Source organism: Homalodisca vitripennis, chromosome 3 (assembly GCF_021130785.1).
Source record: "Homalodisca vitripennis isolate AUS2020 chromosome 3, UT_GWSS_2.1, whole genome shotgun sequence".
NCBI classification, from domain to species: Eukaryota; Metazoa; Arthropoda; class Insecta; order Hemiptera; family Cicadellidae; genus Homalodisca; species Homalodisca vitripennis.
Window position 1 is genome coordinate 114,913,170 of NC_060209.1, and position 27,449 is coordinate 114,940,618.

A 27,449-nucleotide genomic window follows, 5' to 3' on the forward strand; every position below is an offset into this window, starting at 1 on the left:
AGTTTAACAGCTGTAACAAATACAGATGCGAAGTGTTTTTTCAGTATCATATGTTTACTTACTACTGCATTCAATTTTGGGTAAAACAGCTGTCGCCATTATAGGTTAACATTATTAGTGCAAGAAAACACTAATATCAGATACTGCTTACAATGCCGAGAAGAAAACGACCTAACATAGGTCGTCGAAGTAGATCGAATGTGCGGCGAGCTACTCACGCGCTAATCACACTGGTGACCAGCAAAGAGACTGATAAAGATAACAGTTGTATTGGTATGGCACATTTGCGTTCTACAGTAAATCAGAATGAAGTGGATAGACAAAGAATGCAACGAGTTCGGGAACATCGATCACAACAGCAGCGAGCCCGGGAAAAGGAAATTGACCGATTCCGCAAACGCAATGCTCCTGTGAACCTGGAACGAGCAGCAATCTCCTACGATCCAGAAATCGATAATAGTGCCGACAAATACAGTACATCCAAATAACGCTGAATGTTATTATCTTAGATTGTTATGGGTGAATGTTCGTGGTCCGACATCGTTTTTTTAACAATTGAGAACAGTTTGATGGACATCTGTGTGTTACTTACCGTGAGGCGTGTCAAACTATTACAGTTACTCGAGGATGATTTACATTGGGATAATACGCTCAAGGATTCCATCATATCTTCACCACATCAAATTTCGAACATTGTTTGCGATTATAATATCCACATGTTTCCCTTCGAATCCGGAAGAATTTGTGGATGAAATATAGGGATGACATGTTTGACGATGTGCTACATTGTGTGCGATGTCAAACTTCGAATCCTACACTACTAATTAATGCGGAAATTTACAATTAGACATTGATCATGATAGAATATATGTGTTTATTGATGGCAAATAAAGTACTGTCGTGTTTGGGACTGACAGCACCCAATATTTTATGTCGAAGATTTTTGTTACTCATGGTAAAGTATATCTTTATATGTTTACGCATCGCAAAAAAAGACAAAAAATATAGTTTACCCCAGAAAGCTTCAAATTGATTACCTGTATTGATTGCCTTTTGTCCAATATGATAATGATGATAATTTTGACAATAAATGTGTTATATTTAATGTATGCAAAAATGTCATTGTTTATCATTTCTGATTCCAGGTGCTGAAACCAACAAAAAAGTCAGCTCTATGAATTTTTATTCATACAGATTCGTGATGCTATTAATGCCGTTGCAAATACAGAAAATGTGGAAAAAAATCACAATTTTGCCGGCCACTTACATTGGAAAGCCGCGCCACATGCACGAATACGCGCAAGATGCGATGTCGTATGTTAGAAAATTATGGCCGTCCAGACCTATTTATTACATTCACCTGTAACCCACAATGGATGGAAATTAAGAAAGAATTGCTACACGGCCAAACACCAATTGATAGGCATGACATCACTGCCAGAGTGTTTAAGCAAAAATTAAAATCTTTAATAAATTTCATTATAAAGCATCGTGTGTATGGCCAAGTACGTTGTTGGGTGTACTCTGTTGAGTGGCAAAAGCGTGGTCTGCCACATGCGCACATATTAGTTTGGTTAGTTGAAAAATTAAGGTCAGAAGACATTGATTCCATAATTTCAGCCGAGATTCCCGATGAAACACTTGACCCAAAATTGCATGCAGTAGTAAGTAAACATATGATACATGGACCTTGCGGAGTTTTCAACAACAACTCCCCTGTATGGTCGACGGCAAGTGTTCTAAGCGATACCCTAGAGCATTGATTGCTGAAACCATCTCGGGAAATGATGGTTACCCGTTGTATCGTCGGCAATCAGTTGAGGACGGTGTGCGATCTGTAATTGTGAAGATAAAAGGACAAAATTTTGATGTAGATAATCGTTTGGATTGTGCCGTACTCGCCAAATATTGTCCAAAAAACTTTTGAAACTCACATCAATGTGGAATTTTGTAACTCTGTCAAAATTGATAAAGTACATATGTAAATATGTTAACAAAGGTAGCGACATGGCCAAGAGGTAAGTGAAACGAAGTTCACCGGTCAGCTAGTACTATATATATATTACTGGGAGTGCCGATGGGCGAGTGGTCTAAGACGTTGGACTTTGAGTCTGAGTTAGTGATAGCGCAAGTTCGAATCCTGTCTGTGACCGTTGCACTTTTTATCAGTACCATCAACCTAGTACTGTATTGACTCTCCCCCTTATTCTGTTTGATAAGATCCTCGCACAGGCCAGTGGCCCATAAGAGGAGCCCATCAGGCAGAATAAGGCATAAAAGGAGATCGGCTTCTCCTTAAAAAAAAAAAAAAAACTTTAAAAGCAAAAACATACTGGTTATTACTTACTTGCCACTTCTTCATTTCTTGTGATCCATTCTTCCATTACTCTGTCAATACCTTTCATGACAGGAAGGGAGTCTACAAATTCATCCAAGGAATCATTATTGGAGTTTAGTAGTTCCAATTCAGATACTGTTAAATTGTTCAGCTCAGGAAATGCCAGTGACTGCAAAACAAATATATTTATTTGTAACTGAATATATGACATTCTGATGTATACTCTTCAGTGTGTTACTGTTATTCTGTTACTTGTTGAGAAAAATTAGGTGCTACAGTCTTATATTTTTTTTAAGTTATAGCTGTCTTTCAATGTTGGGTGGCTGCTGAAGGTGTGGCAACTTAACACAAATTGAATTGCTGTATTTTTTCAGAATATAATATAATTTGCTGGCCTAATCAGTCTGAAGGCCCATTAGTAACGGGGGACCTCCAAACTAAAGATTCAATGAGTGGGTATTGAAGTTTCTCTAGCTTGTATATATTTAATTAGTTGGTTATCTTTCTGATGTATAATTACAAACTGGTGTAGTAGTTAATTCTTTATCTCATATTATCCAATTATTGTTTATGAAATGTTATTTATGAATGATCAACTATGGTTTGTTATGTATTTATTTTGGAAGACAAGGTGGTTGATAGGATATGTTATTGCCTTAGCATGCCCTGAATTATGTAATATCATAGTAGTTTTATATTGTTACAGTTTGTATTATTATTTCATACTTAAAATTGTTGCACATTATGTTATTATATAATAGGTTTATATTGTTAATATTTGGCATGTTACATTTTTATTATTATTTTGTTTCTAAATTAATAAGATAGGCCTATGCAGAATTTAGACTTTGACTTTTAAAGCACTTTTTGAATGCAAGGTTGTGCTTTGCACTTTAAGAGAGTAGTCTTTCATTCCTAGGTTTGATATAAATTTTAAAAATTCTTTAATGTAACATCCTTTATAGATCTATAGAATTATTAGGTATGCACTTTACACACTGGGTTTTGTAGGCAAGACATTGAAATTGCTAGAATGGGGAGTAAGTATAAAATAAACTTATCAGGATAGGTACTGTTTCCCAGCACCACATTAATTTTACATATAAATAAAATAAATTAAATTCACACAAATACAATAAGAATACACATGTATAACAAGTACAATAGACACAGAAAGAATGGGTGGTTTGTTGAGAGTGACAACACAAAGAACAGTAATAACAAATGGAATGAATAAATAAACACACTAGCTTATATTTAATTTAATTTAAAATTAAGTATTATAGATTTTATAAGACAGCATATGCCGGCTGCATGACACTGTTTGCCGGACCTAACTCAATACATAACCTCAACAACTAATCGATGCATGTGTTCTACAGGAGTAGACAGTACAGTGGGAGTAATGTCATCTGCCGGCGGATGAAATTACATAGAGTAAACCTGCAAGCGCAATAAAAAGCGGATGGACAAAAGTTTGTTTTATACACATGATTGTAACTGGGAAAATGGTAAATATAAATTACATGGTGTATGTATTTTTGAAATAGTTTAATAGTAGGGTAGACTTTTTCCATTTGTTTTTTTACTATTTAAATACTAAATGAAATTGTTACTGAAATTAATTGTCATGCAGAAGAGAAAATATACAAACAGACATCACTTAGAGCTAGATCTATCTGGTCCAATATTGGAAAAATATTTTCATAGAGGAAATACAGGTTTTCTTAGATATTATCCTAAACACAGCAATGAATCCAAAGCCATCTATACAAGATTATTTTTTGTCTGAATGGGTATTTTATCAACAATTATTTGTAAATGTATTTTTGAGAGATATCATACTGTGGTAAAATACAAAACACTCTAGTGTGAGTATTAAAAAAAATCTTATGTAACAAATAGGTACAATAAATAGGTATTAAGAATTTTAAATAATTAAACAAATGTATACATATAACTAATTGTTTGTTAGACAGCTGTTATTCACTATAAATATACAATAATAAATACAAACTGAGGGGGCAGGTGGGTGAAGCAAAATTTGAGTGTAAAGGGTTAAAGGTTACCAAGGTTGTAACAATTTATAAGAAAAGTAAAATTTATGACCTATCAAACCAAGAACGTAGCCAGGAAAAAAATTTTGGGAGGGGGGTCAGTGTACTGTACTTACTTTAGCTAGCTTTAGAACATCCCAGCACCATAGGCAGGGCCATCAGCATGCTCCTGATCCTCCTCTAGAACCAGTCTTCTCTTTTTTCTCTAGCTGTTTTGGCTTCCTTGGTCATTAGTTGTGCAGCTTTGTCGGCTTTCTTGAGTCGCAAAACATCAAAACCACGAAGCGCGAGCACTGAGTTTTTTTACTCAAAGTTAGGCCTAATTCATTGTAGATATCCAACTTACTGGCAAATCCATCATTGAAACTTAGCACTGCATCCAGCACACCTAACTTCAAAGTGTTCAGTCCTCACAAACACATTTTTGGGGACTTTATTCCACACTACGTTATTAAAACTTTCGTTTAGGATTTTGAGTTTTTTGGTGAAGGCATTTTTTTAGAAGTTCGGGGTTTGCTAAATCCTTATAAACTTGTTTAATTGTGGCCATTATGTCACTTGGTAAAAGTGCTTATGTTTGTAGGGCTGATTTAGAGCAAACCCTTTGTTATAACCGCACCAAGAGTCGGCACCCTTTGGCATAAACCGTGTTGCGGTTCCGAGTCACTTGAAAGTTTATGGAAGAAAGTAGCCCACACATTTCTTTCCGTAATCTTTCCAGATTCGACCCACCTCTTCTAATGGCCAATCCGTAGTACTCCTGTAGTTTATTAATTTCTTTATTAGTTAGCCTATTTCTTCCGCCTAGGGTCTTACCGTCTTCATGCTTTTGGTTTCCACATTTTTTCTTCAGTTCTCTTAGTCTTGAACCCATTCTTTTTTTTCACATGGTTGATACATTCCAGTTTTAAAACATTCACATCATCACCATAGGGTTTGTCATCACTCACCTTCTTGAAACCATTACTGTCTCCGTCGCCCAAGTACTTCACGTACCTTACACCCGCATTGGGAGTTGCGAAAGACTTGCAAGGCTCCGGCTACTTCCATGGCTCCAGAAGAGCCTGTATAATTCTGAGTGCAGTTGTGTTGTTCTATCTTGTTTTTATCAGTAGCTGTTGTGCACTCCTGGCAATACTTAGACATCACCGCTACGTCTAATATTTTGCCAGTGTCGAATGAACACACACTTACAAATCCGTTTAGTGATGAGTGACCCCTTTTTTGCCAAGAACCATCCAAGCATACAGCCAAGTCAGTTTTAGGCATTTCTTCGTCTAAGTTGTCAGCTACAGCTTCATTGGTGACCAATATCATTGATTTGTTGGCACATTCTTCAACTCCTTTACAAAGTATTTTGTTGTAGGGCTCAAATTTTTGCGGTGGTGAAGGCAAATCTAAAAGAGCGCAAAACACATTACCCCTGCCAGGCCTTTACCTATCATTCTTAGGCATAAAACAAATTTTAAGTTCATATCATACTTTCCACTTGGTGTACAGGTTTGAATTAAAAAATTTTGTAGACTCAGAACAAAGGCAGCATTTTCATCTCAACGTTTACTGCCAGTTCATGTTTAGCTCTATCCGTAACAAGGAGATCGATGCAATCCTCACCGTTACAAAATTTACATTTTACAAACACTTTTTAGGTTAGTACTTAGAATACTCACATCAAAAATGCAGTTTACCATTTTCTGAAGACTGGTATTTGTCAAATTTATCAAAAGATAGCTTTTTGGAAGAAGAGCTGTTTGGAGAAGTCTTCTCTATCCTAGGCCTAGACTGAGTTTCATCAGACACAACACTAGAAGTAAGCCTAGGTTTAGTATATTGATTGCCACAAAAGTGTCGCTTGGTTTTGTAGGTAATCTTTGGCCCTTGGGCATTATTACAAGTTAACACTAGTAACCCACTAATCTAAAAGTTATTTTTCACAACTAAAACTGCACTCATCCAAAGTGGTAAAGTAGGCCTACTTTATTTCACTCTTCACAAAAATTTACTAAATGTAAACAAAACAATAGTTGTAAACAACACTGTGCACACCACAACACCAAGAATCATCAGCTGTCATATTTACAGGTTAGCCAACAAAAAAGTCAAAAATACCAATCAATACTGCATCAGTAACAACAACAGGTTGTACTATATGAAAGTTGTTCACAGTGTGGAGTAGAATTTCATGCCAAAAGCGCCGGTAGTTACTTCGTAAATAATTTTTTTTGCGTACCTAGGATAATCTTGCAACAAAAAGTGTTATATTTTCTGAAACTGCACAAGTCTGATTAACAAAAAATAAAAAAAAAAACAGAAAACTAAAAAAAATTCAATTTTTTTGCCTTCCTGCTCCCCTTTAAGATATGTTACTTTTCGGATAATAATATTTTTTTTAATGCAAAGTTAGTGTAGTTTGTTTTCATGGCACAAAACAACAAACAATTCAGTTTTAACACTTACAAATATTATTCCTGAATTTTTGAAAACAACTCAATTGTAGCTCTTATAATGCTCAAAAACAATCAAAGTCAAGTCAAATCATCTTTATTTACATGTACATAGAGTACAGTATTGTGTCAAGATACAATAAAATAAATTAATATATATAATAAAAAGCATTTAGCAAATGACATAGGTTGTTATTTCTTTTAAGTCCTCCAGTTTAGAAATTCTTGCAGGGTGTAGAAGGGTCTGTCCAGCAGCCACTGCGTCAGTGATGTCTTCAGGTTTCTCACTGGTAGCTTCTTCAATTCTTCAGGCAGACAGTTGTAGGAGACAGCGCCTCGGCAGGACGGCTTTTTTTTCGAAGAGGCTGATGTGGTGTATATTAAGTGTGAAGTTGTGCCTGTGCCTTGTGTTGTAGTTGTGCTGGTCTCCCAATCTGGCTTGGCCGGAATTCACGGTGTAGAGGATAGTTTCAAGGATGTAGAGTGATGCTACAGTCAGTATTTTGAGTTCCTTGAAGGCGTCTCTGCAAGTATCCCGTACACTCAGGCCCTTAAGTGTCCTTACAGCCCTTTTCTGTATTATCAAGACTCTTTGAAGGAGTGTGGAACTAGTTCCTCCCCAGACTATCAGCCCATACCTCAGGTGTGATTCGAAAAGTAAATAGTATGCTGTCATGGCTGTTTTTATGTTGCTTATTTGTTTAATTCTTCGTATAACAAAAATGCCCGAGTTAAGTTTCTTGCGGAGCTGTTCAAGATGAGGTTCCCATGTAAGGTTATTATCAATTATTATGCCTAAATATTTACTAGATTTGACTGTAGTAATTTCTGGGAGCCCTTGGTGGTGGTTTGGATTTGGTGTAAAAATGAGTTGGTAACTTTTGCTTTCGTTTAGGACTGATCACTTTGATAGCAGTATTGTCTGGACATGTTGAAGGCTATAAAAGTATCTACTTCCAGTTGTTCTTTATTTTTATTTGCAACAATCAATGCGGTATCATCAGCAAACATCACTGCTTCACAGAGGTTCTGTAGGTAATTTGGTAAGTCGTTTGTCAAAAGAATGTATAGGACAGGACCAAGGACCGATCCCTGGGGCACTCCTCTACTGATTGGTAGAACGTCTGATTTTGCTTTCTTTACTATTTGGTTGTCTTTATATGTGATCTCTACCAGTTGTTTTCTGTTGCTGAGGTAGCTGTCAAACCACAGAAGTTTTTTTTCCATTAATACCAAGATTTTGTAGCTTTTTAATGATCATTTTGTGATCAAGGCAGTCGAAAGCTTTGCTGAAATCCAGCAGTATCGTTGTTGCTATATAGCCTTGTTCCAGTTTATCTATTATACTTTCAAGTAGTTGTATTACTGCTGTTGCCGTTGATCTTTTCCTAATGAAGCCATGCTATTTGGAGGTAAGAAGGTTGTGTTGTTGGAGGTGTTCAAGTAGCCTATTTAATTTAAAGTAAAGTTTTTGATATAATTTCTCATGAAATTTTAATTGATAAGTCCTCAATGTATGGTATAGCTGGTGTTAAGCTACAACTTCTTAGCTCTTACTTAGAAAACCATAAGCAAGTTGTTGTAATAGAAGGCCAGTTGTCTGAGTTGCGAAATGTGACGAGGAGCGTGCTGCAGGGCTTTGTTCTGGGGCTCCACCTCTTCACAATCATGATAAACAATTTGCCTTTTAACACCCCTCTATGAATTGTGCTAAATGCTGATGTTATTTCTTTTTTAGTTGATGGTCCCTCACTTGATTTTGTCAAAACAGAAATGGAATTAGCTATTAATCATGTAGGTACATGGTTTTCTGCTTAATGATGGAAAAACTTAATTATCATTTTTACTTTAAAGAAACTTGATGTTAAGGGCAAACATATGGAACTTTTAAAAATAACCTAGATTCAAAATTAAACCGGTACAGTCATCAAGAACAAGTTATTAATAAGGTATAAAGAGTTTTGTACCTGCTTTTAAAACTAAACCTTAAATTCACTACGAATTTTTACTTATAGCATATTTTAATTTTATTAATACACTCATAAAATATAGTGTACTGCTATGGGTTAATAGCCCAAGTGCTTATGATGTCTTCTTGTATAAAAACTGTTAGGTTACTGTCTTGTATTAGCCAGACTGACAGATGTAGGCCTTTATTAAGCTGTATTAGCTGTAGGTATTTTTATTAAGTTTCAAATTTTAACTGTTCCTGCACAGTTCATCTTACAAAATTTACTATTTGTAAAGAAACATTCTCATAATTAAGATGTTTAATCCCTTACCATTATAAAATGTGGGACAAAAAAGTGGGGAAAAAACCTATTTACGCTGTATCTACTAAAACCCTTCTACAATCCATTGGTAAAAGTGAATGTTTTTAATTCTTATCAATGTATGAGATGTGCACCTAAATTATGCAAACCATTTAACTTGAATTACCTTATATAACCAATTTTATCAGTAGACAGATAACAAAGTTGCCATACTTGTTACCATCATTCTTACTTAAGGAACCCTTGTACTCTTATGCAGGCTATTGTAAACTTTTTGTCTAACTCTAATGTTTGTACTGGTCAGTTTAGTTACTAATCTCAACCCAAAATGCCTCTCGGCAGTGCTGTGCGCTAGAGCAATTGCTTTGATTGAAAATGGACTAAGCAGATCAAGCATCAACAGAGCAGTGATTCGCTTCAGGCTGATGAAAGCTATGAAAGGAGACCAGGAACTCCTCACAGAGGACCACAAACAAAAGACATTTTTTATCTATGAAAGCTACACAAAACCTGTAGTTGCAGTGTAAGAACAGACCTAGTTTAAAATCAATAATTACATAATTTCTTTTGGTGGTAGTGAATTCCAAAGCACTCATGTAGTGTGCAACTATTCATAATAAAATCACTGGATCTATCAGTGCGAAATTGATTCTTGGCTTCTCTGTTGCTTTGTATGATATGTTTCAAAATATTTAGAAATGTTAAATTTTTTAAACTTTATATCGTGAGTAAATTATACATATTTTAGTTCGACAAATTTCAAAATCAAAGTGTTTATTTGTTTTGCTCGTGATGTAAATGTGACGTATTTAATTTCTATGTACAAAATCAGAGATAATGTGAAACATATTATTAACGTAAGAAACAGGAATGGACTGTTAATTTGAACCAAGTGTTCAAATTCATAGTCAATACTTAAATATATAACTGACCACATGTTTGTTGGGGTTGCCTGCTGGTTGACTCTGGCCCACAACCAGAGGGGGTGGCCTGTAGGAGGGGAAGCCAGCTACTCCTGGGGGAGTGCCCGAATAGCCATAGTTGTTGGGAGACATTGGTCCACCTATTTCCACTGCAACAGTGCACAATTTTGTTAAAATACTTACAAGCTATTGAGTTTCAAAGCAAATTACATAGCGGAACAGATTTTACAATTTATATTTAGGAAAGTGTGTATGGTCCACTTACCTCTTTGCGAGGACGGAGGGGACCCAGTACCTCCAAGTACCGGTGGTGGTCGAAGCTCCAATTCTCGCACTATCGCCTGTACTACACGTCCCAGGTCAGAATGTACTGTGAACTGTAAAGTAACATTTTCTGTTTTAAAATATATTCTTAAAATTGTGAAGTACCTTGCTATGTAACCATGCATATAACTCTTAACTGATGAATGTGTATTGCACTATGGTAATTTATGTAAGTCGATTTAGATACTTTTGCAATCAGCAACAAAAAGTTTTTCAAGAGAACATTTTTTTGGCTTTGCTGACGTTCCCTTAGGGGTACCACAGGGGTTGGTACTTGGTCCACTGTTATTTTTGATAATGATAAGCAATCTCGATGTAATGTTAAGTACAAAGTAATAATTTTTACAATGTAAAATGATGATGATAAAAGTGATCCTCAATACAATTCCTAACTAGTCTTGTAGATGAGGCTGAAAAATGGTACAGAACCCAGTATACTTTATTTCAACAATAATATTACCCAATAAATAAGGCAGACACAATAAATATAAATGTTCTTTGGTTAAGCTAATGTATTTGAATTGAATATACTACTTATACCTCTTTTTAGTTGGTTCTGTAGTTCCAATTTATGCTTAACTCAGTATAGCCTGACTTGCCATTTGTGCATGATATGTTTTATTTTGCATGGTTTGTTATGTATGTTTATCTTCTCTTGTAGCACATGCATGTTTTATTGATGACGACATTTAATACATTGTAATATGTCATATGAATCGATTCTACTCTAATCACTTAATTTTTCTTTATAGTTGTGATTGTGCTATCTTCACTAATTTATTGTTTTTTTTTTATTATCAGGAGGTCATTTCAATCAGTATTGCACAACTCACCCTGATTGCACAACTACCTGATTCTGGCAAAAAGCATCATGAGAAATAACTGACCACCATAAGATTTGTGAGTTTTTTTAGCATATATAATTGTTCACAGTAAAACGTCTAAAGTAAAGTTTTCATAACCTGTTAATTGTAATGCCTATTAAGAATTGATAAGTTTATTTACATTTAATAGTCCTGGAGCACCGGTGATTTCACCGCTCTCACTGACCCATGGATGCTGCACATTAGGAACTATCTTCAAGATGGGATTCTCCAAGGGGAACTTAGGACCCAACACAACCAGCAGAGACAGTTTGTTACTACCAGAGTTGAATTCCACTCTGTATTCAGAGTCATCCTTGACTTCAAACACACTGAAAACAAATATTTTTAGTAAGTTATTCCATTCTTTGTCAATACAACCTAAAGCTACAAACAATAACAGAGAACTAAGAAAGCAGACAATGTTAAATGTTCATTTGATATAAACCAACTGAGAGAAAAACAAAAGATAATACAAACTCTAATTTAGCCTTGTTTTACAGAATTATTTTGCAGTGTAGTTCACAGCTGAGCCAAATAGGCATTTGAACAATTTTGATGATTGGCAGACGTCCATAGCTGTTCACTTGATATGCCAAATGAAACACTACAATTAAAACTCAAAAGCTGTTTGTTATAAATATTTCTTCCAAAAAGAAAAATAAACTAATTAATCATATCCTATTATATGATCTTTTTATGTGATTTATACTGTAATATTTTGGTGTTGCTTTTTATAAACATGTGTTATATTTGTAACATTTATTTATATATGATGCATTTATCTAAGTAGGTAATTTAATTTGATTAACTCAAGTGAGGTAGGAATGTGTTAGATAATTAATGCAAAAATACAACAAATTTTCATTCATATAATAAATGATTGTTAGTTCCGTAACAGCATACCTTAACGTATATAACGTTACTTTTACATTATTCAAACTGAAAATTAGTTCTGTCAAACAATGTAGCCCATATTTATATGTACCATACAAAGAATAAGTAAACTATTGTTAATAATTACTTATTATTTAAACCTTTAGTGTTAGCAGAAGATTATAGGCCTCATACAATAATTTCCAGTACAGTAACTCATAAATGTCAACAGAATGTTGACGAGTTGTACAGCTTATTTGGAACTAACGTCCATATTTCAATTTTTGTATTTATTTCGAACGCTAGCAAATCATCAATAGTAAATGGTTAATAATTTAACTTTATAATGAATTTAAAGTAATTTGATAATTTCACGAATTTAATGAATAGAATATTCAATTTTTAGTCATAAAACCAGGTGCAAAATTACTAAAAATAAATTAAATCTAGGAACCACAGCGAAGTTATAAATGAGACATTTTAAAGTCAATAAAAAACAGGAATTTTACCAATGTCTGCCTTGCCCTAATATATATATATATATATATATATATATATATATATATATATAATTTATTTATCTATGAATATGTTTTATTTATGAATGATTCATGGTTTTGTTTTGAGGATTCTTTGTGCTGTGGCCTAAAACATAACATAGCCTAGTTGTGTTTTTTTTATTCATGGATAGTATTTTAATCCCGAACAATTATTAGGCCAATAGTTTAACCAATTAATTCAATCTTTTCTTTAGTATGACAAACACGCAATCCTTAGAAATTAAGAAACATGAAAATTAATTGGCAGAAAACCATCATAGATTTTGCAGAGCAATAACAAGGTTTATTGTTTATGCACCTCATCACTTCTAATCTCGTTCAACCTTAAGAGGGGTTGAGGTGCTCATGTAATTAGAGCTTGCCTTTTAGGCACTAACCTGAGGGATATTTATCTTTATCTGCCAGTGGTGCCAAAGCCTGTAAAGATGGCGAGTGGAATTTGTGATCGGTACTTTCAGATGATCAGATCATATTGAGTGATTTGACACAAGAAAGTACTGACCACAAATGCCTCTAGCCGCAGAGAGGGCTTTGGTGACGCCTTCGATCCCACCCTGCAGGCCGAAAAAGAAAAACATCTCTCAATATAGTATGTATATTTAAGCTCAGCTTAGTGTTATACACTGATGGGTATTACATTGATTAATTAAAAGGTAAGAATAAAATTAATTTACATGTTTATCTATCTATAATATACAGGGTGAGTCAGAAATATGGTAAAATATTTTAATACGTGATTCTAGAGCTAAAAAATAAGAAAAAAATGTTATTATAAAGGTAGGTCTGGAAACGCTCCATTACTGAGTAATGGCTGGCGAAAGATTTGCTTTATTTTCAGTTCACCTGGTGAAATTAAGTGATTCTGAAAGGTTTTGTTCTTACTTTGTAAATCAAATAAGATAGACTTATAAAGAAAATCACCTGAAAAATCAAATAAAAACCACTCTAGAGGTTGTAGTGTGAAAGGTTTTTGACAAAAAGTATGAAATTTGCCAAAAATCTAATAGCAAAAATACAGTTTTAAATGTTTGATGTCCAATAACATTGTTAAATTACCAATAAACAAATTGTTTTTTCCTAATACAGATTGTAGAGAATTTAATTCTGAAAACAAACCATAATAAGCAAAGTTAACTAAAAATGTGTAAAAAAGTTATGAAATTGACTCCTCACGTATTACACTACACAGCAGACTTTTGCTGTTTTATAATAAGGAATGAGTACCTAATTAGTAACAGCTGGTGATTTTTTGCCACTATTCATCAACGTCTATCTGAAACAGGTTCATTGAAGTCTTCGGAGCATAGTAATGCAGGCATCGCCCGATCATGTAGGACTGTTGAATTAGAAGGGTTTGTTCTTAATGAAATTTCTGATTATCCTGAAAAGAGCACTACAGAAATTGTCACTACAGTTCAATGTCAGCCAATCTAGTATTCGGAGAATACTACACGGAGTACCAGTTACACCCATACCACCTCGAGCATGTCCAAAAGTTTTTTGCACAAGACTACGCTCCCCATGTTGTTTTTGTCGATGGCTTCTGTTAAAATTTGCTGATCCAAACTTTTTAAATACAATTAATTTTGTGTACCAATGAGGCTTACTTTACAAGAACAGCTATCATTAACTTCCATAACAACCACATTTTGCAGACAGAAAATTCCTCATGCTATCAAACCTAATCGCCCACATCATCAGTTTTCAGTAAATGTTTGGGCTGGAATCTTAGCAGATCATTTAGTCGCATTCGTGCTTCCTCCCAGGCTTAATGGCATGGTGTACTTTTTAAGAGACTAGCTACCTAACCGGCTTGATGATGTACCTCAGCATTTTCACCAAAACATGTGGTTTGTGCATGACGGGACAACCTGCTCACTACTCTCTGGCTGTTCGTGGACACCTAAATGAGAGTTCCACAAATCAATCGATAGGCCGAGGTGGACCAGTTTCATGGCCAGCAAGAATCACCGGACTTAAATCCTTTGGACTTTTACCTTTAGGGACATTTTAAAAACAGTTTACTCTTTCCCAATAGATACCATTGAAGAACTCCGATTAAACATTTCTAATTGAGTAGAAACCATTAAGCAGGACACCTGGAGATTGTGAACGGGTCCGAAACTTGATGAGAAGACGCCTGAACGCGTGCATTTTTAAACAATGGAGGTCATTTAGAGCATCATTTTTAATCTTCCGGTGAGACTTAAAGCGATTGTAGATGTTTATTTTATTTAAAAATAAAATTTTGAACTAAAAATATGTTTCCTTTTTACCAGCTGTTACCAATTAGATACTCATTCCTTATTATAAAAACAGCAAAAGTGTGCTGTGTAGTGTAATACGTGAGGAGTCAATTTCATAACTTTTTACACATTTAGTTAAACTTTTCTTATTATTGTTGTTTTCAGAATTAAATTCTCTACAATCTGCATTAGGAAAAACAATTTGTTTACTGGTCATTTAACAATGCTATTCGACATCAAACATTTAAGACGGTATTTTTGTTTATTAGATTTTTGGAAAATTTCATACTTTTTCTCAAAAACTGTTCACTCTACAACCTCTAGAGTGGTTTTTATTTGATTTTTCAGGTGATTTTCTTTATAAATCTATCTTATTTGATTTAAAAAGTAAGAACAAAACCTTTCAGAATCACTTAATTTCACCAGGTGAACTGGAAACAAAGCAAAATCTTTCGCCAGCCATTACTCAGTAATGGAGCGTTTCCGGACCTACCTTTATATAACATTTTTTTCTTATTTTTAGCTCTAGAATCACGTCTTAAAATATTTTACCATATTTCTGACTCACCCTGTATATTATCAACACTCCATTACGCACAGGTCTGATTTAATTGATGCCAGTGATAACATTTGAAATGGAAAGTTAAACTGACTGAACTGTCATCCTTCGATAACATTAACAATGGCTTCCCGAAACTTAATTTTTATGTTTTACACTTTCTGAATACTGCTTGATTGTTATTAATATATACTGACATAAGAAAGAATTTCAAGTTGACCCAATAATTGCTTAGAATTCCTGATACCTTTATTTTACTTATCATACCACACAAATAAACAAACAATTAAATAGGAAATTCGAATACTGAGTTTTTTCGGCCGAGTTCAAGTGTTGAAGCCAGGAAACACAGTTTATGATCTTTTAAAGCTATTTCGTTTAGTTTTCTGATGTTAAAACTAATTATCACTTAATTTAGTTGAAAATTACGGTTTGAAATTTAAAATTGTGTCTACATTTAATACAAATAAATTAAATTATTTATTAAAATTAATTTAATCAATACTGGTCGATCAAATATATTTCAGTTTGAAATTGTGTTTCGATTTGATAGCCTAAGCAATGTTGGTTGATTATAGGCCTAAAGTATATAAAAATCAGGACTACATGTTGTAAGCCTTCTTCACCCTGGCTTCTTTAACAAAACAATTGGTCAGATTAACACTGTGTGACAAGCTAGACAGGGAATCCCTCCGTTTTTAATGTATTTTTTTGAACTGTGTAATGTGGTTATTGGAGGTTGTCTTTATGACATATCTCCTCTACCCTTCCCACACACCTCTGTAACAGTGTCAGTTGACCTTGAACATTTCAAGTCAACAGACCCATATTCAAAATTAATTATTGTGATATTTCCGCCTGTGCTTGTTAAAAACTAATGTTTTGATTTGTGGACTTTTGTGTTGATTTACTGATTTGCATGGCTTATTGTTAGAAATGTTACTAGAAAATTACATACATTACAATTAAATTAATTATTAGAATTAATACATTATATATTTGATAATTTATCTATTTTAACAATCTTAATTATTTCAACCCTTTTATTATCACAGACAGATTTAATCAGCTTTGCAGTTTATTTCAAGCCCCCCCCACAAGATGATTTGCTCATTCGGCATTTAGATAGAGAAATGATGTCGGTTAATTAGATCGGATTTGGTTTTTTTTATAACCATTCATATTGTACTGATAAACATATAATTTATACCGATATATAGATAAAAATTGTTTAATCTAGTTGTTTTGTTTACAATTACGAAATTAACCTAATATATCTAGGAGTGATAGATCAACTAAAAATATCAAGTAGGTTCGCACCAGCTGAATGTAGTCAACCTGATAAACGTTTGTAAATAGAATTTAAACACTTCTGTTGTTCACTTTTTTATTTCTTTAAGTGTTTGGACTGAGTTTACTTGCATTAGTTAAAAAAAAAAAATAGAATTATTCTATATAGTTAAAAAATTTTAATTGAAGAGTTTTCCAGATTTACTCATTGATTATTTTGTCATTGTTACAAACTGTGTTTTAATAGTAAATGTAACATTAAACACCGACATCAGTGCGAGAACCCAAAAATAATAGAGAATAAAAATAGACATTCTGTTCTTTATTTATTTATATTTCTTTATAATATATCAAAATTTCATCTTAAAATTGTTGCAGCCTTCTCATAAGATAATTATGTTTACAAAAATATAGTTGATACGTAATGAAAAATTATATAAACATTTTTCCAATTTACTGGCTATAGTATAATAAGTGGCCACCAACACAATTGGATTATGATTATTGATTTTAAATATCAATACTATAGAATACATTTGACCTATAGATATTCATAAGTAATCATTGTCAAATTTTTTATTTATAATATTAATGTCATTACCAGCTGTTGCTAGTGACGTCATTGCCAGCTGTTGTTATTTTGTTTATGTAGTAGAAGGCTAGTGACAATGGCAAGAAAAATGGTGATGAATATGCAGATATTGGCTCCAAATGTTTTTATAAACACTGAGCAATATTATAAATGGTTACAAGATACCATTTGATCCCATTTGATGGGATGGAGAATGACCTTGCTCCTTTAAATTTGAATTGTCCAGCTTTTTATTGACGAGATGTAAACTAGAATTAAAGGTGGAAATCAAATGGTGTTTCGCTGCAAGAAAAGTAAGAACAAACACGACGTGCTAAAACGATCTTAAGAAGACTTGTTTTGAACATTCAAAATTTGGTATTATGAATATAATGATAAAATGGTATACTATTTTAGTTCAAATCAAACAAACTATTGCTTTTTTGTATTAATGAATGTACTTTTAACGGAATTATTACCTGCAGAAATACCATTTAGATTAGCTATAGTAATCGTAAGTACTATGCTGCTCAAACATCGTTTGAATAAAGTTTTGTTATTTTACATGTAAAAGAAATATAGAATAAAATAAATATATTAAAATCGTATAGCTTCACTATAATATAATTTGAAAAGCCTAAAACTTAATTCAGTTAAACATTATCACTCAAAATTAGTTCAAAGTAAAATCGTGTTTGCAAATAAATTCAAAATTAAAATAATGTGTTTCGCTATTGACTAATGTAGGCAAGAACAGTGACAAATGTGTCTTCTTTGTTTCACAAGCAGTCACGTTTATCCTTGAAAATACATAAGGTAAGCATATGTTATTGTATTGTCGAGACTATACTAAATGTTAATTTGTAAATTATATTAATATTTGTAAATTAATTTCTAAGATTGAAAACTAGCCAAACCATATTGTTCTTCAAAATATCTATTACGTTATTTGGTCCGACATTTTGGCCATCTTGCATTCAGTCCTCAATAATCATGATTCGATTGTGACAGTGGCCGCTTATTATTCTGTAGCCAAAACTACAATTGGGCATTCACTAAGACTACAATTTCCAAACTTTCAAATATTTCAAACGTTAGCCAAGTAGGTATATGTAAATTATAGGCTACATTAACAGAGGTTAGTAATTTGGCGCTTAAATAGGCCTAGGGCTAAAACTTAAATAAATTATTGGTACTTTGGGATTATACCGACCACACCCAGACATGAATCGTTATTTCACATTTCGTTTCTACTGATTACTAGATTAGCGTAGAACAATATTTCGTCAATATAAAACAGGAATTGTCTTATCGCAAACACCTCCCCATCCTCAGACAGAGGTCAAAGTCGAGCGTCTAGTAGATAACGTGATTGCAGAGTCTCGCCGCCCGTTCAGCTGGTGCATCGCTTTGTTGTACTTCCGTGTTTTACCTCTACATTTCTCCAAACACAAAAATTCAACAAAAACAAACATTTACCAAACTAAACTTTTTATTAAAAAAACACTCAAAACTTGTTTTTATTCTTGATCACATTCCGCCACCCAAAATGCGAGTGCCTCCGGCCATCAGCGCGGGCTTCGACAGCACCTTCGGTGCTGCCCCGCGCTGATGTCGACGAAAGAAAAACATCCCTCGAGATAGTACCTATCAGTAAAATATCAAATTCTAGAGGGGCTAATCAGAAATATAAATTGAATTGTAATGGAAAGGCAATGATGTACCGTGCAAATCACGTGATGCCGCGCGGCCTGCCGTAATCAGGATTCTCGAGAAAGATAAGATAACAGCGACAACAATACCGATCACAATACCTGGAAATGCTTGTAAGTTTGTAATTTTGTAATTGAAGAGTTGTTTTTTTTCGTTCTATCATGTTTGTTTCTATAAATTTCTATTTTTGTGTTCTTCATACTGGTGTGGTCGGTATAATCCCAAAGTACCAAATTATTTGTAAAATTTACTTACAGATTAGGATAGCTTCTAAATTTAATTTGAATTCAAAATCCAACAAATAAAATTTTCTATACTTACTTGGCATTGAAGATTTTGAGTGTATCAATCTGTTTCCTTCTTTTTGCAACTAAATTATCAGATTCTCTGAACATGCCAGACAGCATATTTGTAAGATAAAATTGTATGTTTTAAAAATAAATCTTAAGGTTAGAGTAATATAGGTTTTACTTTTTAAATTATTCCTGTAGGCTACACTCTAGTTGTTGAACAATTTAATTTGAGCTATGCTATAACTATAAAATATATTAACTCTTTGAATCATCCAAACTAATAACTAAACATGCTACACATTCCTAATCACAGAATTATATTTACATTACATTGCACTAATCTTCACTATAATACAACAAACTTTAGATTCGATTCAATACAAATTCTTCAATCCTAACCTAAGTTGTCAGTCAGATTTCAGCTGTTATGCTCCATTTCTTAATTTCGGTCTGTTTATTTCACAGCTGATTTTGTCGTTGCCAATACTAGTGCGACAAACTAATGAAATTTATCATACTATAAATAGTATTAAAATGTAATAAAACAAAACTTTCCAATATGGTTTATTTTATTGAACGTTAATTTTATTATACTATAATAAATCCCAGCTGTAATTGATAGCGCTTGTTTTCAAATCATATGCTTTAGCAAGTACGTTCTCTTAAACTAGTATTTTTCTATAGATTACATCAAATATATAGTCCCGGAAAAACTTTGTATTTGCAGATGACAGAACTGTCATTACCAAACATTTGTGATTTATTAGAAATATAAGTGAATAGAGGTCTTTGTAATTGTGAACAATTTCACTCAGTATTGTTAGCTAACAGACTTAAATTGATCCCAACACAATTAGTCTGTATTCAGACAAATTTAGTGTGCGTTATACAACTCAAGAATTCAAAGTATAAGGAAACAAAAATATTCGTAACAAAAGTGACTGACTTTTTTTGATTGGTCTGGTGATTTGGAGTAGAGTGAACATTTGGGAAAAATTACAAGAAAATTATTACAGGAATGAATTTGTTTTTGAATTCCAATACTACTCAAGGACAAATATTTTTTGAAAAGTGTCTATTATTGTAAAGTAAAGTAAAGATGTCTTATTTTACCAGGCGAAGTTAGGGCTAAGAAGCCTTCTCTAACACTTAACCTGGAGACTAACGGCTTAAAGGTGACTTCCGAATCACCACCAGTGGCCGGGCAGGCGGGCTGCTTGCAAGGACAGGATCGCTCGTGGCCACCCATCCAAGCAGCAGCCACGCTCGACGTTACTTGATCTGGTTATCTTGTGATAACCGTTGTACCCGCTACACTACGCCATTGGCAATTATTGCATAATGGAGTTTCACATTTCATACTTAATAATTCTATAGAAAACCGTCCAATCATAAGGAAGTCAGATTTATGTTGGACAAAAAAATAATCTCGACATGGTTTATCTCTAATGACTAACCGTTAACCAACTTTTGAGAAATTTTAATATTTCAACTGTGTCTAGTGTTATAAGAAAATAATTTATTGAAATCTGTACATTTAAGTTCTATTCAGCTAGAACAACACATAATAAACAGTAATATTATTGTATTGTAGTACTAATGCGTAGTTTGTATCTGCTTCAATGAGATATACTTTATCTACAAGAGGATCATGTTTGTTTTGTCTTACTTGACGTTTTAGAAAAACTTTACCAAGATTCATCAACCAGGTAGGCAAAGACAAGCCATTTGAAAATTTTCTTTGGTGTGTAACTAATTGTTCACGAGGCGTCAAATTTGTTGCAGTAAAGAGTAACAATGTTATAGAGTGAAGATGATTTTTTTTAACATAATCTTAATCAATTTAACATATTTTTTTTAAATATAATATGAGTAGTAGTTTTTCTACTTTTTATTATGAAACAAACTGCTCACCAGATTATACCATTCAACCGCTCTACATGTCCATTACCCTTTGGGTTTTAAGGTGTCGACCTATTTGTAGGTACTACTCTTGAATGAAGAAGTGGTCTCAATTTTTCTGACCTTAATGATGATTATGTCATAGTGAATATAATATTGCATACCAATCATCGTGAATAAATCTGAACACTTTTTGATTACAGTCATAGAGGTCAAGTCAGGGTACAGATATGTAAAGGGAAAACGTGAGTATATTTATCAACGATTGTCAATAAATATTTAATTTATGTAGATTATAGTAATGGTCCTTTGAGTTCTACATTCAAACGCTAAAAATGGGGTGTAGTATTTATAAAGTGCACTGCAGTAGAATTGTAAAACTGCGGTTCCACTTCTTAACAGATTTGACATGATGAAGTCATTTTTCGAATATCTTCAATAGAGAAAGGAAGTTTTGTTCTCCTTGCCCAATGAACCATTCTTGTAACACCTTGATGACTTAACTGCAAGTATAATTTATAGAGCTTGGTTATGTCAGAGCTACCATTCCTTGACAAAGTGTCAGTAGAATTATTTTGATATCCAGGTCTGTATACATTGTCAAAAATGTAAGTTGTTAGTTCAAATCGTCATCTTGGTATCTTTTCATTCTTTATTTTAATTTAATAACGGATGATAAATATGAACAAAATAGACTTTTGGTCTGTGATTAAATTGAAATGTCGACCAACCAAAAGATGACGTCATTTCTGTAAAGATTCTACAACAGCCTAAACCTCTTTTTCTACTGATGAATGCTTAAGTTCACTGGGAGAGAGTGTTATTGAAAAGAAAGCTACAGGGCACCCAGCTTGTAGAAAGGGTAGCTGCAATAGAATGCTCACAAACGTCAGTTACTACAAAAATAGGTAGATCAATAGAAGGAATGACAGAGTAAGCTATGTCTTCTTTCTACTTAAAAAAATCTGATTCAACTTTAGCAGTGTTTAGTTGGTATTAAAGTACAAGTAACTGAAAGTAAATTTTTAATTTTATCTGGGTACGGTGGTGAAGAGGAATCCATTTAAAGTAATGAGACAACATTCCAATAGTATTTTTAAGTGATGCTGTGTCTGGGTAGCAATAAGCCTAACAGTGGTGTTTCTCGATCTGGTTTAACAGTCTTGTTACACATTGCATAACCTAGCAGTAGTATTGATCGTTGAGAGCATTTACTTTTTCTTTTATTTATTTTTCAACAGCCGTTGAATTAAAAACTTCTTATCAGGTTCTTCCTGATTTATTCTTCAGATTGTTATATCTTCTAAGAAAGCATAAGTTACTGTCCATTTTTCTTTTTGAATTATGCTGTACATTGATCTTGGGAATCATGTCACACCGTTTGTGACACCAAGAGGTATACGACAAAACTGATGCAAACGCCCGGCTGACTCAAATGTTGTGTACTGATCCTTCTCTCTAGTATTGGAACCTAATAATACGCGCTACAAAGATGCACAGTACTGAAAATAGAATAAGGTAAAACTTTGCGAACAATATCTGCTACACGTGGAAGTGGATAAGTATCTGAAAGTGTGAAAGAATTTAAAGTTTGAGAATAATCAATAACCACCATTTTCTTATACTTTTGATTTGTCGTAATTAATTCCTGAGCACGCCATTGGGACCGGCTATCCTCCATTATAATTTCTGAAAACAACCGTTGAACCTCGCTTTATATAAACCTTTTATCACTCCAGTCAGTTTTATCAGTTATATCTCCATGATCTAGTGCTATTGGTTTTACACCAGGAGTCAGATTAGCAAAGAGTGGGGGTGATTCAATTTCGGCTTGTCCTAACGAGCTTATTGATAAAGAATTTGTATCACCCTCCCCCAAAATTAAATAGGATTTGAGAATGTAGAGTTAACATATCGTGACCAATAATAACATCTGTACAAAGACTAGCTAAGAAAGCAGATTTATCATTTAGGCTATTTATTTGTGACGTTTGAGTGTCATGTTTACAGTACAATATCAAGTTATATTATAGCACAAGGAAGTAGATGCCATCGATACTAGTCCTTGTACAGGGATGACTGCTAATTTATGTCTCTGGACAAAAAAACTGCTTCAGAAAACTCAGGGCTTCTATTAGTGCATCTGCAGAGTTTCCATTTAATGCTATTTTAACAACAGCTTTAATGAGACTTTTAAGAGGGTGATGCTGCTGTAACCGTAGCCACTGGAGCTGATGATTTAGAGTCCCTAGAGTTAACTATACGGTATTCTGTTGGAAATTTTCCCTTACAGGCTTTAGCATAGTTACCTATATTTGAACAGTTACTCACACAAAGTTGTCTTTTACGGGACAGTTAAACCGTGGATGTCTCGACAATCCACATAAATAACATTTAGAGCATACTGCTCTGTGGTTCGTTATTTTTTTCAACTGGATTGTTTTCACAAATTTGACTTAACTTATTATCAAAACTTATTATAAGAGGTGTTTCCTTACTTAAGACAAGTGTTGAATCAAAATTTCGAGTGTAACGAGCAGACTGGGTTTGTGCTTATTCAAAAAGTTGCTTGTGCAAAGGCTTGAACCAAATTTAGTTTGTTGTTTTCTAAGAGATGCTGTCATAAGTTAAGTGACAGAAGGCCCTTTATAAACACATCTATTACATAAATATTCTCAAGTTCATCTGCTGTTACAGCTTTGAAAACACATTCTTTACTTAAAACTTATATAGAAATAAGAGGCATTGATTGATAGTCTCACCTGCTTGTTGTCTACTAGGAGCCAATTGGTATATTGCAAATATTTCATCTCTTTGTTTGAGATAAACTACATTTAAAGCTATAAAATCATCTTCATATTTGGCAGAGTCAGAGATTAATTCATACACTGGTTGTGTTAGTGATAGATTACCAAACTCAATCTGTCTTCATTTCTTTGTTCCGTTTCCTTATATTTCAACTTCTTGACAGATCCATAAATGTCTTTAACCAGTGGGACTATAGTTTAGATGTATCTGGAGAATTAGGTTCCCTATCAAACTTCACAGATTGTAGATATCGCTGTTTTATATATTTATTTTTAGTAACTAACAAGAAATATAGCTGAATACATTTTTGTAAGAAAATAAATGATGGAAACCTACATTTAGGTTTTATTCAGCTAGAAAAATATATAATAAACAGTAATATTATTGTAAAGGAAGCTAACATATATTATAAAGCAGCTCGTGTACATTTTTGTAAGAAAATAAATGATGGAAACCTACATTTAGGTTTTATTCAGCTAGAAAAATATATAATAAACAGTAATATTATTGTAAAGGAAGCTAACATATATTATAAAGCAGCTCGTGTTATGATAAAATACTTTCTCAAATGGAACAGTCATTTATTATCACACCTAGTATAAATAACGTAGCTACGGTAGGAAGGGTTGATTCAGTTTGAATGTTAAGTTAAGCTCCAGTTTACCATCCTTTTATTGCAGCGCCTGGTATCTAACGCTGGCTCAGACTTGACTCCTGGAATCTGGAGTTATGTTCGTCTGAAGAGATTCAAAGAAAGTCGATGACGAAGAAGCTCAAGACGAATCTTTACATCGTTTTGACATCAGAGATCCTTAATAGGTGAAGTGGCAGTCTCATTATCTCATCAGGTGCATAATTGAGTGCACTACGATGCTACTGACACGATCTCTAATCACGGTGGAGCAACCGAGTTTTGTACACATAACGTAGTTATGGTAGGAAGCGTTGATTGAATTTGAATGTTAAGGTTAGCCCCAGTTTACCTTTCTTTTATTGCAGCGTCTGGTATCTGATTTGACTAAAACTGGAGCTAAACTCATTAAATGCAATATAGTAGTAAGTATATAATAATAAGTATAGTAAGTAATATTCACACCTAGTAACTATATTATTAGAAACTGTCTACGCTAAACTTCACTCACCTAAATATAAAAGTACATACAGCTAATTCTTCTAAAAGCCCCAGTTTCAAAATTGAAACCAAACTTAATAATACAGGACTTATAAAATATATCAGGCTCGCTCATTAGAAATTAAATCACATGAAAAATGCGTGATGTTTTAATATGAAGAAGGGTCAACAACCCTCCTATCCAGTTCTACTGGATAGCACTATTCTCATTCTGCTCGTATTTAACTGCAAACAAGTCGACCGCTCAAATCTCCAGTCCAGTAATACAGGACAAAATTAACAAGCTCGAATTCTTCTTCTATCCAGTAGCACTGGACAACTGTGAAGTTATGGACTTGTATTGGTAACAGTTCCGGTGAACATGCAAGCTATCTATGGTGGAGTGTTGTTCTGTTTTCGTATTTTCTAAATAATTGATGGACATTTTCATTATGACTGACCTGGAACTTCATTCTAAAGGCATAACAGATGCCATAGAAATAGAAATTTCAGAATATGGCAATTCGTAAGGCAATGCTGATAAATAATTTAAGTGGATTCTCTATCGTTTATTGTTACTCTTTCCTTATCACACTTCCTTATTGATTAATGACACAAAATATAATGATTACTGTTAACATTGTTATTTATATAATTTGTAATAAAATAGTTTATACACATTTTATATTGTACACCTTATTTGTGTTATAACACTTGTATTATATATTTATGTATCCTATGTTTTAAACCTATATCTTATGTTATACACCTATTTAAAAATGCTCTAAAACAATTTAGAACAGTCAAAAATAGTACATCCATTTTGGAATTTAAAAAAAATACAAGACGAAAGAAAACAAGTTTTTAAAGAGTTACAATATAAAAGGCGTTAGTGAAATAAATGAGAAACGTGAAATATTTAAAGTTTAAAAACCACGTCTTCGGCTATGAAGCACTTAGAGTAGAGGAATAATGGATGATTAATATTACATGTGGAGAGGGGTACTGAAATGTCCAGTAGTACTGGACAAGAGAGCTGAGATAACAAACAGGAGATAAACAATACCGAGCTGACAAATGAATCCGTCATCTCCAGTGCGGTACTAGACTTGAGAGCGGAAAGAGTTAAGGTCGTGTGACAATTCTGCTTGCTGCATAGCTCAACTTGCAATACTGCCTAGTCAACAGCGCACATAAAAGAGTGGGAAAAGGTATCTTTAATAAGGTCTGGCGAAGGTTGTCAAGAGTGTATGTGTAATAAAATAAAACCGCTAAGTAAATTATTACATAAAAAAGGTTTTAATAAACTTTGAAGTACAGATACATGTCGGATAAACATAAAAAATATTACGTTACAGGCGAGAGAATTATTAATTGTTTACTATATTATTTTAAATACAATAACACATGTCAGTAAAAGTATTACGTCATTCTTCCCACCTCAGAAAGTGATATAGTAATTAAGGTATTTTGGTCTTAGCCGACAACTTAGTGGACGAGAGGCAACTGGAGTTAGTTTGGATGTTTCTGTTGACTCATGATTTATTTTCTGGTCCAGGATCTTCATCTGGCCTTTAAGTTGTTCACCCGAGTCATTTGACAATTCAAGTGAAACTTGTTGGTCTTGATGTGGAGAACTAGTTTCACCAATCTCTAGTAATTGGTCTTCAAATTCTGGTCTTGTTTCGCGGTTATAACTGTTTCAAGTGCTGGGGCAAGATCTCTTATCGACACGGTTTTCTCCCGTCCATATGGGAGTCTGTAATGAGCATAACCAGGATTTGCCTGTATTAACTCGACATCTTCCACGGTGATCTCGTACTTACTTGACTTGTTTTGGTTTCGTAAAAGCACTGGTCCAGGTTGAGACAGCCAGCTTGGAATGAAAACTCCATAATGTATTCTGGGATGTTTATACTTTATACATAAGTTCATGTGGTGTTGCACTAGTATTGAAGTGCATAATCATGAAGCGCAGAAATACATTTCTCAGTACTTAATATGCAGTTTTTGAGCATTTCACTTGCTCTTCCAAGTGGAAACTTGACCGTTTCCTCTAGAATCATATGCAGAATAGTGACTTGATGCAATGCCATAAGTTTGAAGAAAAGACGTTAGTTGTTTTGAAATCAGTGATCTTCTCGATGTAAATGAATAAATGAGGGCATACCAATAAGTGCAAACAGTTCCTGAAGTTTTTCTGTCACAGAAGCTGAAAGTCATATCACGGCAGGGAAAAGGTAGCGGAATACTGTGAATACAGTACTCATCTACTATAGTTAATATATGTTTGTTAGA

The 27,449-nt window shown here is 33.6% G+C and overlaps 1 protein-coding gene across 1 annotated transcript in view; it reads right to left on the reverse strand.

Annotated features, from left to right (window-relative positions):
* LOC124357349 (vacuolar protein sorting-associated protein 37A) overlaps nucleotides 1–19,755 on the reverse strand; it is a 39,830-nt gene extending 20,075 nt beyond the window's left edge. Inside the window, exons 1-5 of the mRNA XM_046809063.1 lie at nucleotides 19,359–19,755; nucleotides 11,365–11,554; nucleotides 10,301–10,412; nucleotides 10,045–10,184; nucleotides 2,348–2,507 (exon numbers count right to left, since the gene is read on the reverse strand). Coding sequence (XP_046665019.1) covers nucleotides 2,348–2,507; nucleotides 10,045–10,184; nucleotides 10,301–10,412; nucleotides 11,365–11,554; nucleotides 19,359–19,444 — 688 coding nt within the window. The 5' untranslated portion in view covers nucleotides 19,445–19,755. The remainder of the gene's footprint in view (nucleotides 1–2,347; nucleotides 2,508–10,044; nucleotides 10,185–10,300; nucleotides 10,413–11,364; nucleotides 11,555–19,358) is intronic.
* Nucleotides 19,756–27,449: the final 7,694 nt, after the last annotated feature.